This window comes from Aquarana catesbeiana, linkage group LG04, assembly GCF_042186555.1.
Source record: "Aquarana catesbeiana isolate 2022-GZ linkage group LG04, ASM4218655v1, whole genome shotgun sequence".
Lineage (NCBI taxonomy): Eukaryota > Metazoa > Chordata > Amphibia > Anura > Ranidae > Aquarana > Aquarana catesbeiana.
The window spans coordinates 186,925,102-186,937,833 of record NC_133327.1 but is presented as its reverse complement, the minus strand read 5'-3'; the positions used below and the strand labels follow the sequence as shown (position 1 = coordinate 186,937,833).

At 43.2% G+C, this 12,732-nt stretch overlaps 1 protein-coding gene across 5 annotated transcripts in view; it reads right to left on the bottom strand.

Annotated features, from left to right (window-relative positions):
• Positions 1-12,732, bottom strand: part of MED12L (mediator complex subunit 12L) — a 777,103-nt gene that overhangs the window by 159,412 nt on the left and 604,959 nt on the right. For all 5 annotated transcript variants that reach the window (XR_012243786.1, XM_073625995.1, XM_073625994.1 and 2 more), the window contains exons 33-35: positions 5,295-5,384; positions 3,059-3,168; positions 1,988-2,123 (exon numbers count right to left, since the gene is read on the bottom strand). Coding sequence is in view for 4 of the 5 variants with exons in the window: in XM_073625995.1 (XP_073482096.1) it covers positions 1,988-2,123; positions 3,059-3,168; positions 5,295-5,384 (336 nt within the window). In the remaining variant the exon portion in view is untranslated. The remainder of the gene's footprint in view (positions 1-1,987; positions 2,124-3,058; positions 3,169-5,294; positions 5,385-12,732) is intronic.

The following is a 12,732-nucleotide window of genomic DNA, read 5'->3' as shown; positions in this document are numbered from 1 at the left end:
ATATACCATAAATTAGTTGGGAATAGGATCCCTAATATCCCCAAATCTCCCTACTTTCTATGATTCCTCCAAGCAAATTAAAAGGGGCCTTCTACATAATTTTCTAACCTGCGCACATACCATCATTTCTAGACATTGGCGCAAACCAAATACTCCACCACTCAGAGTGGGCATGTGAGTCTATAAGGTATATGGAAAGAATGATCTCCTCGGAAGTTGGCAGCTTGGATTCCTTCACAATTACATGTTCTGTATAAACTGTTTTCAGACACTCTTCAGACCTTACTTCATACAGTATCTATAAGGTCTGTCTTATGGCGATCATTACTTCAGCTAATCCCATTTTCCCCAACCATAAAGTGGCATCCAAGTTAAATATAGGCTATATTTCTTCCCAAGAGAATGCACAATCCTTTGTCTTCAAATATTTTTAAAATAATCGCCTAGGAAGAGCTTTCATCCCTTAATTAGTTCAGGTTTATAGACATCTCATCAGATGAAACCTTTAATATTCAATGATTGGATATCATTTAAAACAGAAAATATCAGAGATCAACAACAGATTTCCTATGGGACGTCTACACTTAGGCTCAGAAGTAAGCCACATGAAATATGAGGCTTTAAGGCACGTTTGTATATACAGTATCTCAAAAAAATGAGTACACCCCTCACATTTTTGTAAATATTTTATTATATCTTTTCATGAGAAATGACACTTTACTACAATGTAAAGTAGTGAGTGTACAGCTTGTATAACAGTGTAAATTTGCTGTCCCCTCAAAATAAGTCAACACAGCCATTAATGTCTAAACTGCTGGCATCAAAAGTGAGTACACCCCTATGTGAAAATGTCCCAATTGAGCCCAAAGTGTCAATATTTTGTGTGCCCACCATTATTTTCCAGCACTGCCTGAACCCTCTTGGGCATGGAGTTCACCAGAGCTTCACAGGCTGCCACTGGAGTCCTCTTCCACTCCTCCATGATGACATCCTGGAGCTGGTGGATGTTAGAGACCTTGCGCTCCTCCACCTTCTTTTTGAGGATGCCCCACAGATGCTCAATGGGGTTTAGGTCTGGAGACATGCTTGGCCAGTCCATCGCCTTTACCTTCAGCTTCTTTAGCAAGGCAGTGGTCATCTTGGAGGTGTGTTTGGGGTCGTTATCATGTTGGAATACTGCCCTGCGGCCCAGTCTCCGAATGGAGGGGATCATGCTCTGCTTCAGTATGTCACAGTACATGTTGGTATTTATAGTATATGAACTGTAGCTCCCCAGTGCTGGCAGCCCCAGACCATGACACTCCCACCACTATGCTTGACTGTAGGCAAGACACAATTGTCTTTGTACTCCTCACCTGGTTGCCGCCACACACACTTGACACCATCTGAACCAAATAAGTTTATCTTGGTCTCATCAGACCACAGGACATGGTTCCAGTAATCCATGTCCTTAGCCTGCTTGTCTTCAGCAAACTGTTTGTGGGCTTTCTTGTGCATCATCTTTAGAAGAGTTTTTTGCCATGAGGTGCCATGTTGAACTTCCAGTGACCAGTATAGGAGAGCGTGAGCAATAACACCCAATTTAACAAACCTGCTCCCCATTCACACCTGAGACCTTTTTCACATAGGGGTGTACTCACTTTTGTTGCTAGTGGTTTAGACATTAATGGCTGTGTGTTGAGTTATTTTGAGTGGACAGCAAATTTTGACTGTTATACAAGCTGTACACTCACTACTTTACATTGTAGTAAAGTGTCATTTCTTCAGTGTTGTCACATGAAAAGATATAATAAAATATTTACAAAAATGTGAGGGGTGTACTCGCTTTTGAGATACTGTAAGTGTCATAGCTTCCAAATGTTTGACTTATCTCACACCTGGTATTGTGAAATATTGCTACATAAAGCAGCAAGCCTACGTTTTTCATTTACACATACTTTATTTCCCTTCTGAAGTAGAATAAAGTGCGTACAGTTTCTTCACTAACCTTTAGTTTCTTCACTAGGTTCATGTAAGCCCTTTTGTTTTCTTCTGAACTTCCTTGAGACACGTTGGAAAGATCAGAGGCAAGGGTTCCATTTATTAAGACACCCAGCATATCAAGAACAGTTGTGAATAATTCACTAAAAAGGAAAAAAAACATGTCAGATTTCTCTGTGTTCTAGAAAAATACAAGTGTGCATTGTTCAATACCAGTACTGCCATAAAGGAAAGCTTTAATGAGAGAAATAGGGGGCTGCCATTGCTGACCTCTTTCTGAACATTCTATTTGCCTTTCTTTCTCTACCTTCATTAAGAGTCACTGACCTGGAATATTAGCAACTAAAGACAGAACTCCTGATCTGCATACTTTCTCCATGGCAGTGAATTAGAAATGATTAAAGCCTCTGGATCAGAATGACACTGAACTTATTCAAAATTATTATCTTGTTGAATGTAACTGATGACTACTAACTATACCATGTCCATGACCCACTATAGAGTAATGTGAACCTTCTCAGACATACAGTGGGGCAAAAAAGTATTTAGTCAGCCACCAATTGTGCAAGTTCTCCCACCTAAAAAGATGAGAGAGGCCTGTAATTGTCATCATAGGTATACCTCAACTATGAGAGACAAAATGTGGAAACAAATCCAGACAATCACATTGTCTGGTTTTTGAAATAATTTATTTGCAAATTATGGTGGAAAATAAGTATTTGGTCAATATCAAAAGTTCATCTCAATACTTTGTTATTTATCCTTTGTTGGCAATGACAGAGGTTAAACGTTTTCTGTAAGTCTTCACAAGGTTGTCACACACTGTTGCTGGTATGTTGGGGTCCCTTGCAGAAATAAGAAATGTAGTTGTTAAACTCTGTAAAACAAATTCCATGCACACAGTAAAGATATAGTTTGCTGTCAATCTATGTGATTCTTTAACATCCTTCCAATGCTCTTTCAGAAGCTTACATTCTATAGCCTAGCACTCCCCCTGCTGGCAACACAGAAAAAGAACCAGATTTCCAAAGATGACATTAGAACTATTATATGGATAGGTGTAAAAGGTAAAACTCACTTATTCGTTTGCAAGTCAACTGTGCCTGATGTAATTATCTGAAGAAGTAAAACAGCCCAGTCTGCAGTCCACTGTGTGCTTCTCTGTACTGTGTCAAACATTCCTCCAACCTTTATAAGAACAAAGAGAAACACTATATGAACATACTGTGCAGTACAGTATGGAGAACGATTTATCCTAAATCGACCCATATTAGGCCTTTTGCACATGATACTCCTGTTTGAGCATCTACTTTTTCAGACTTTTTTTGTATGTATTTGTGGGAATTTACATGCATTTTCACACGCAACTCACACATTTTCGCGCAAATGCCCAAAAATGTATTCTCGTGTTCTCGTTCTGCACAATATATAAATTGGCATTTGTGCACATGAGCCATAAATTACTGACCAAAAAAACAGATTTTTCTATTTTATTTTTTATTACTGAAGAATGCACAGTTCTTATTTACGTTCATGTATGCATCGGCACATTACAATGAATGGGCTGTATTTTAGCTCAGTAAAAAAAAAGCTGTACTGAGCTTTTTTCAATCTGCAGTGTGCAAGAGGCCTTATCCCATCATGCTGCAATGATATGACTGCTAGTCATAATAATACTCTTCATAAAGGTTAGAATAAACATATTATGTAATATGCACTAAATGGTGTAACTGTTAAAATATCACAAACTTCCTCCAGCAGAAGGTAAAAGACAGCAGCCATTTGAGAACTCTAGAATTAAAGTTAAACATCTGCCCAAATTGCTACAATGTAAAGTAGTGAGTGTACAGCTTGTATAACAGTGTAAATTTGCTGTCCCCTCAAAATAACTCAACACACAGCCATTAATGTCTAAACTGCTGGCAAAAAAGTGAGCACACCCCTAAGTGAAAATGTCCAAACTGGGCCCGAAGTGTCAATATGTTTTGTGGCCACCAATATTTTCCAGCACTGCCTTATCCCTCTAGCGCATCACATTCACCAGAGTTAAACAGGTTGCCACTGGAGTCCTCTTCCACTCCTCCATGACGACATCACAGAGCTGATGGATTTTAGAGACCTTGCACTCCTCCACCTTCCATTTGAGGATGCCCCACAGATGCTCAATAGGGTTTAGGTCTGGAGACATACTTGGCCAGTCCATCACCTTTACCCTCAGCTTTTTTTGTCTTGGAGGTGTATTTGGGGTCGTAATCATGTTGGAATACTGCACTGTGGCCCAATCTCCGAAGGGAGGGGATCATGCTCTGCTTCAGTATGTCACAGTACATGTTGGCATTCACGGATCGCTCAATGAACTGTAAGTCTCCAGTGCCGGCAGCACTCATGCAGCCCCAGACCATGACACTCCCACCACCATGCTTGACTGTAGGCAAGACACACTTGTCTTTGTACTCCTCACCTTGTTGCCACAACACACTCTTGCCACCATCTGAACCAAATAAGTTTATCTTGGTCTCATCAGACCACAGGACATGGTTCCAGTAATCCATGTCCTTAGTCTGCTTGTCTTCAGCAAACTGATTTGATGCAATGTGCAGCGTATGGTCTGAGCACTGACAGGCTGACCCCCCACCCCTTCAACCTCTACAGCAATGCTGGCAGCACTCATACGTCTATTTCCCAAAGACAACCTCTGGATATGACGCTGAGCACTTGCACTTAACTTCTTTGGTCGACCATGGAGAGGCCTGTTCTGAGTGGAACCTGTCCTATTAAACCACTGTATGATCTTGGCCACCATGCCGCAGCTCAGATGCAGGGTCTTGGCAATCTTCCTTTTGCCTAGGCCATCTTTATGTACAGCATCAATTTTTTTCAGATCCTCAGAGAGTTCTTTGCCATGAGGTGCCATGTTGAACTTCCAGTGACCAGTATGAGAGAGTGAGAGCGATAACACCAAATTTAACACACCTGCTCCCCATTCACACCTGAGACCTTGTAACACAAACAAGTCACATGACACCAGGGAGGGAAAATGGCCAATAGGGCCCAATCTGGACATTTTCACTTAGGGGTGTACTCACTTTTTTTGCCAGTGGTTTAGACATTAATGGCTGTGTGGTGAGTTATTTTGAGGGGACAGCAAATTTACACTGTTATACAAGCTATACACTCACTACTTTACATTGTAGCAAAGTGTCATTTCTTCAGTGTTGTCACATGAAAACATGTAATAAAATATTTACAAAAATGTGAGGGTGTACTCACTTTTTTAGATACTGTATATATTGTATTACTGAGATAAAAGTTACCAAATTCAGACGTAATTGAAGAGCCTCATGCATCATCTGGCGAGCTTTCACGTCATCTTGGTATTTCTCCTCTCTCCAGTTACTCAGAATCTGCAGGGAGTACAGGGCATATGGACATGCTATTAAAATGCATGTGAACTAGAACCATCACTGTAGATAAACACCTCTTAATTACACACAGTTAATCTATTGAATGCTTCCCCACCCCCACAACTTAAATTGATTGCAACGGTGATATAAAAATAAAGTTTTTGCTGAAAGAAGAAAAAAATACTTACCTTTGCCTTTGATGTCACTGTGTCTCAACACTGCCTCCTAGGATAGCTGGGCACCTGAAATCTCATGAGAATAGGCCCCAGTAATAGGCTGGAGCACAATCCCATAGACTTCTGAGTGTTCTGCTTTACCAGGAGGCAGCAGTGCCCTTTAGAAGCACCAGAAGCTGGGGCCAAGGTAAGTATTTGTTTTCTTTTTTGTTTTTGTTTTTTAGCAAAACCTTTATTTTTAAATAACCATTGCAGTTGATTTATATTTGGGGGGCTGGATCAGGACCAGCATTTGGCTCCACAATATCAACGGTCAGCTTTCTGCCTTACTATTTTTTTTCAGAGACAGACTCCCACTCCTCAATTAAGACTTAATCTGGTTCTCTCTGAGCTTCAGAAACTGCCTTTTGAACCCATCAGATACATTTCTCTCTTTACTCCCTACAAAGCGATAATCTATGTAGCCATTCTATGTAGCCTTCTCTGCAAGGCAAGTGTCTGAGCTTGCAACCTTCTTTTGGTTTTTCCATAGGGACAAAGTGGTGTTGAGGCCTAGGACTTTTTTCTTTCCCAAGGTGATACCCAGTTTGTATTGTCATCCCTTAATTGTGTTTGCTTGACCAGAGCAGGGGTGGCCTTTACAAGCAAAAATAATGAAATTAAATAAAAAGTAACAAAAAAATGACTACAGCAGAGAATCCCAAGTCACTCCAAAACTATAGTTTTTATACCAGGATAAAACCTGTCTTACTGTTTCCATTTGCTGCCCATTCAAGTGTTCCTGTACTGTTCTAATGCTAGCAAATTTTTACCAAGCATATACCTGAAGTCTATTTTTTTAATGTTTGGGGAATATTTTGGTAGATACAGGGATGGGAGAGGCTTCAAGCAATGTGGTTTTGTGGTTTCTGAAGTGTATTTGAGCACTCTGTTAATATTTTGTTAAACTTTTAGAACAATGTAGTGTGGTACTGTGAAAAGGAAGATCAGCAAATAACCCTTTTGCTGCCATAACCACCTCGTTTTATATATTTAATCTTTTTTATTTTTTATTTTTTTTACATTTTCTGCACACATGTTAAAACGGAAATTTTAGGCCTGAAGATTGCTTAACTACTTCCCCCCAGGAGCCATGTTTTCATTTCTCAAGAACACATTTTAAAATCTGCATTTGTGGCTAAAAAATGATGCGACACCCCAAAAACATTATGTAGCCCCTGATGTTTAGGCAGGGTTGCTAGCAAATTTATTTGCCAAGTGATAGTTGCCTTGGCTAATTGATAGGAGGTCAATTGATTTCACCCTATATCTGGAATTGCTGCACTTCTCTCTTCTGTCACTAGATGGCCAGGTATCTGGTCGCATTAGATAAGACAAGGGCATTGCAAGTGTAGCCATGGTGTTAGCACTACTGACAAACAATCCGCCAAATCACCCCACTGCCAGACTTCATGCATCCTTTCCAGAGACAATGAACAGTCCTTTGCAAGCTTTGTTTTTGTTGTTTTATTGGGGGGTACAACTTGGATAGGGATATGGGATAACCATAGAATTCATCATTGCCATCATATTTAAAGTTTCCATAACACTTTGAGTAAAGTTAGAGCCTGAAGATTAATTGTGCATAACAGACTAGATATAATCTTCCCCTGCATCTCCATGCAGACTATTACTCCTCCTGCATCTCTATGCAGACTGCTGTTCCTAAGAGTTCTCCACCCGTCACCGTGTAAGGGACAGAAACATCACTTTTGACCGTGTAAAAGCAATGGTCTTAGATCTCTTCACCTCCTGCCCAAACTTGTTTCCTCCTGTACAGACTTGATTCCTCCTGCACAAATTTGTAGTTGCTAATTGAAGTATGACACATCCTCTTCTATTGGGTAGTATGAACTCACTCTGAATAAGCCTCTCTACTGGCTCTGGTGGCTCGCTGCTACTAGGCCTGAGGTCTGCAGAACCTCTCCCCGGAGGCCTAGTAGGTTAAAAGCCTGTCTTCTAGGAAATGGACTACTGCTCCCAGCCAGCCCATGCTCCCAGCCAGCCCATAATGACCATGTAGAAGCAGAGTTCCCTCACAGATTCCCTGACACCTCCAGCCATCCACTGTGGTAACACTCACTGACCTTCCAGCCCTGAGTCCTTGATGAGGAACTTTTCCGGACCATGCATTCCAACCAGTGGTGTAACTAGAACCTTCAGGGCCCCGGTGCAAGAAACCATTAAGGGCCCCCCTGAACCCCAGCCGGGGCCCTTCCCTCAGGTGGTGGAACTCCAGGGCCCAACTACAGGTAAGACCCTTGGGAGCCCTGTAGTTCTGCCACTGGTATCAGTAGTTTTTTATTATATTTTTACAATTTTTTAGGAGCTCCGTTGGGGGGGGCTTTGGTGACATTTCAGAGGTCTAAACCTTTGAGACAAAGAGGAAGATTGAGGATACAGCCCCAATCTCCTTATCTGCAGCCTAAGCTACATAGAATGAATGGACAGGAATAGCTCTGTACAGAGCTTCCTGCCCATTCATCAACTGAAGCATAGTAAACGCAGTTTACTATATGCCACAGTTATGAATGGACAGTCAGTGATCGGTACACATTTACCGGCCCGTTTCCCACTCTCCGTCCTGACAGATCCCCAGCAGCAGCCAGCAGGAGAGAGGATGGGGGAACTTGGCAGAGCAGATGAGAAGGTCCGGAAAAGAGCACACAGGGGCTGGAGTGCACACCTTGCTGGTACTGCTGTACCCACCCCCATCTCCAGTGACTGCACGCTGGTACTGCTGTACCTCCCCCCCCGGTGTCCAGTGACCCCTGCTGGTACACCCCCCAAATAGCTGGGGATTCAGATTTCCTCTGTGTGTTTTCCCTTCTCCTCCATCCTGGCACCCTATGATGGCTGACGCCAGTCCTGCCAACCATTATGGTCTGTAGATAGGGTTTCTGTTCTTAGGGGAGGTGGGGTCCTGGTCCCCAGGGAAGATGGGATCCCTAGGTAAGATGGAGTCCCCATTGCCAGGGGAGATGGAGTTCCTGTCCCCAGGGAGGATGGGGTCCCAGTCCCCAAGGCAGATGGAGTTCCTGCCCCCAGGTGAGATGGGGTCCCTGTCCCCAGGTGAGAAGAGGGCCCTGTCCCCATGGGTGATGTGGTCCCTGTTCCCAGGTGACAAGGGGGTCCCTGTCCCCAGGTGACAAGGTGGTCCCTGTCCCCAGATGAGAAGGGGTCCCTATCCCCTGGGGAGAAGTGGGCCCTGTCCCCGGGGGAGATGGGGTCCCTTTCTCTAGGTGACATGAGGTCTCTGTCCTTAGGGGAGATGGGGGTCCCTGTCCTTAGGGGAGATGGGGGTCTCTGTCCTTAGGGGAGATGGGGGTCCCTGTCTCCAGGGGAGATGGGTTCCCTGTCCTTAGGGGTGATGGGGTCCCTGTTCCCAGAGGTGATGGGGTCCCTGTCTCAGGGGTGATGGGGTCCCTGTCCTTAGGGGAGATGGGGTCCCTGTCTCAGAGGTTATGGGGTCCCTGTCCCCAGGGGTGATGGGGTCCCTGTCTCAGGGGTGATGGGATCCCTGTTCTTAGGGGAGATGGGGTCCCTGTCTCAGGGGTGATGGAGGGGGGTATGTGATGGTATGTGTGAGGGATGGGGTCATCTCACTCACCCTGACCAAGCTGCAGGCTGGGCACTCATCCATGGATACATGGTGGCCTGGGCTCTCTCCAGCATGCTGCACAGACAATCAGTGTATCTCCCAGAAAGACCTGTCTCTACTCCAGAACATTCTTCCTGGAAGCAGGGGAGGCGCCTCAGAACTTGAGCACAAGTGATCACACCCACTGCTACTCTGACCACTCCCAGCCCCAGATCAAAACAGACAGGCCTAGCTTGCAGCATAAGCCTTCCTAAATTTGCCTGTGCTGAACAAACCCTAGTAATATAACCTTTACTAGCACCTACCTACTGGCAGAGGGTGCTACACAAGGACAGATTAGGAATGAATGGGGAGTCTCAGCCAATGGGCAGGGATTTTCTTGGGACCCTTGGCCTTGTGGGAGAGCCTATTTATTTGGGTGGAGTCATGAACGCGATTCTGTGCCACCTGGATGACTGTCTGGGTGGACGTGTGTTGTAATGCCCCGGGCTGCTAGGTCATAAGCCTTGGGCCTATCCCGGGGACATCTGGCTGCTAGGCTGTCTGAGAGCCTATCCAGAAGCAAGAGAGCAGCGTAGGGTTGGGACTGCAACTCCAACCAGAAGTAATGGTTCAGTCGGCCGGGGAACCAGTCGTGGTCGGAGGTAGAGGGAAAGCTGTTGCCACAAGGGACCATCCACCTCGCCACCGGAGACCACTGTGAGTAAGCTGAGGCCAGTACCAGAGCAGACTTTTCGTCAGCCGGGGTTGGTGAAAAAGTGGGAAAATTTCAGCAAGTGCCAAGTCAGGGACCCAGCGGGACAGCAGAGGTGATGCTTGTGGAGTGCCAAGCCAGGGACCTAATGTGTCAGCAAGGGTGAAGCTTGGGGAGTATCTGTGAGTGCCAAGCCAGGGACTTAGTGGTGAAGCGGGGGTGATGCTTGAGGAAGACACTGAGTGCTAAATTAGAAGAGCTCAGGGGATCCAGTGGCAGTGGATCAGTAAGTGTAGCGAAAGACTGAGGGCTCAGTGGAAGTAAAGTTCTACAATAGGAGATTGTAGAAGAAGTGAAAGAGTTTATTGCAAACTTTGTTAGAAACTGTTACAAGACTGTTGCCATAGGAGACAACGTTCCTACTCATGCAAATGTGGTGTCTGGCTAGATACCTTTCCTTGCATGGCTGTCTATCTATAGAAGTCTCGTAGTCTGCCAATTAACATTGCATCTACTTAAGGGTGTCCTGGCCCCAACCCTCTCTCCCATAGTTCTATTTATGAGACAATAAATCTCTTTGCATTCAAGAGGTGTCTGACGCCCATCAATCTACCTTGCATTACACCCATCATGCCTTGTAACCCACCCTACACAGAAGGATGTCAGCTGTCCCTAACTCTGGAGGTCACTATTGGGCTTATGTATTATTTTTTATAAAAAGATGGTAGTTGATATGTTTCATGTTGCACAATATTTGCTCAACTGTTTAACAAATCTATATTTTCAGAAAAAATACACTAAATGATTTTTGGTGCACACAAACTCAATTTAATACTCAATCTATGTGTACAAAATAAAAGATGAGGTTGTGTCAGGTAAATAGATACCAGATATGTCAGGCCTCATAACTGGAAAGTGTAAAAAAAACCTGTGATGCCCCAAATTATCAGTTGGCTTTATTAGTAAATGAGGAATACCCAATATGTGTTGTACAACTGTTGTTTACATATTCATGTTCACCCTACCTACCTAGTCCGCCCCTGCTACAAGTTCTGAGCGGACCCAAAAACAGCTTCAGGGGAGGCATCTGGTGGGGAATAGCAGAGGGAGAGAGAACACAGTCCTCACCACAAGTGTTACCGCTGTCACTGCTCCTGTCAGCAGCGCCACCCTCAATGTGGCGCCGGGGGCAGATCCCCCCTGCCCCCCCCTAGTTTTAGGCCCAGTTTGCGTGGCTAGAGGAATCTGGGTTTTTCTTTATTATTGTGCTGAGGTTTATACATGTCTGTCAGACTCTATCTTGTGACACAGCATTCTAAGCATATTTTATGGGTACAAGAATGTTTTTGTTTTATTTATCCATGCCCCTTTAAGCTCCTCGCACTGTTAACACAAGTTGGCCACGGTACGCTACGCGGGCCGCATTACTACTCTCCTTGGAGCACCCAAAGGTGTCCCAGGTTTTTTACAATCCTATAGTGTATACTATAAAAAATAATTGCCTTGCACTGCTAAAATGTTCAGGATTGGCTTGCAGAAAAGGTGGCAACCCTATCTGCTGTTTACTTTTGATTTCTAAATACTACATATCCCATGGTACCTTGCTGCCTGTGGGCTGTGATTGCTGTACTGACTCCGCCTCTTGAAACTCCTCCTCTCACACTCATTTGTGTCTTTATTTGCAGGGTTTATAATAAATAATATGACTTTCAGAATTTGAATGCTTCCTCGTATTTATATTTGCCATTGTATTAAATGTAGAGAACTGAAGATTAGTCACTAGAGGGAGCACTTAATGCAATTATTCTGACTCTTCCTTAAAGTTAAACTTCAGGCATATATAGAAGACAAATAATGCCACTTATTATATTTATTTTTAAATGTATCTAGTGTAATTATCAGAATTTGTCTTGGCATCCTCATCGTTTTGTTGCTGTTTTTTCACTGTCCAGTCTCCAGGCTGAAAGGACACCTCTGAATTCCTTCTACAGTCTGCAACTGTAGCAGGGAAAAGGGTTTCATCTTATTAGCTGTGCTGTCTGGCAGTGCAAATTTTAGGAATGGATAAGCAGAAGTATAAATCATTTAACAAATAAAACACTTCTCCTAAATGTTATTTATGTATAAATATATTTGTATGTATTTGACGGTTTGCTTTTGAGTTGAGCTTTAAGGCTTCAGTAACATGTTACCACACCATGCGGTAGTGCAACATTCATGCTTTATGCTTTGCAGTACCATTCACCCAAACAATGGCCAGAACCCATATGCAGCACACCACAATGCACAATAACCCATTTTTGGTGTTGCAGGAAAATTTAGAATGGCCTCCCTAATGAGCGAGCTGCAATGCACCAAAGCACACAAAAATGCACGCATTGTGAGCCAATGCCCTGTAGTATAAATGAACCATAGCACAAGTTGAGATAACATATCAGCTGCATAGGGAATGCACTAGAATGATTTGTCCAACTCATAGACTTCCATTGTGAAAAACAGCAAATAAAATACAACTATGGAGGTATGTAATAAGCAAATAGGATCAGCTTGATAAACATATATAATCACATAAAATACATAGAAACAATGAACTAAAAACATTAACATGTCTTGATAAGATTAATTACATCAAACTTATTTTCAGGTTGTGAAAATGCTGTAAATATTAGTAGCCACAAATTTGTGTATGAATGATGTAAAGGGGTAATGTAAAATAGCATCCAGTGTATATATGATGTAGACATAATTAAGCAGAGAATATTGGTAGGATAAACATACTTTTAAAATGTTGCTAGGACTAAGATTTACCAATAAACTCATAAACTGCTGGATTTCAAA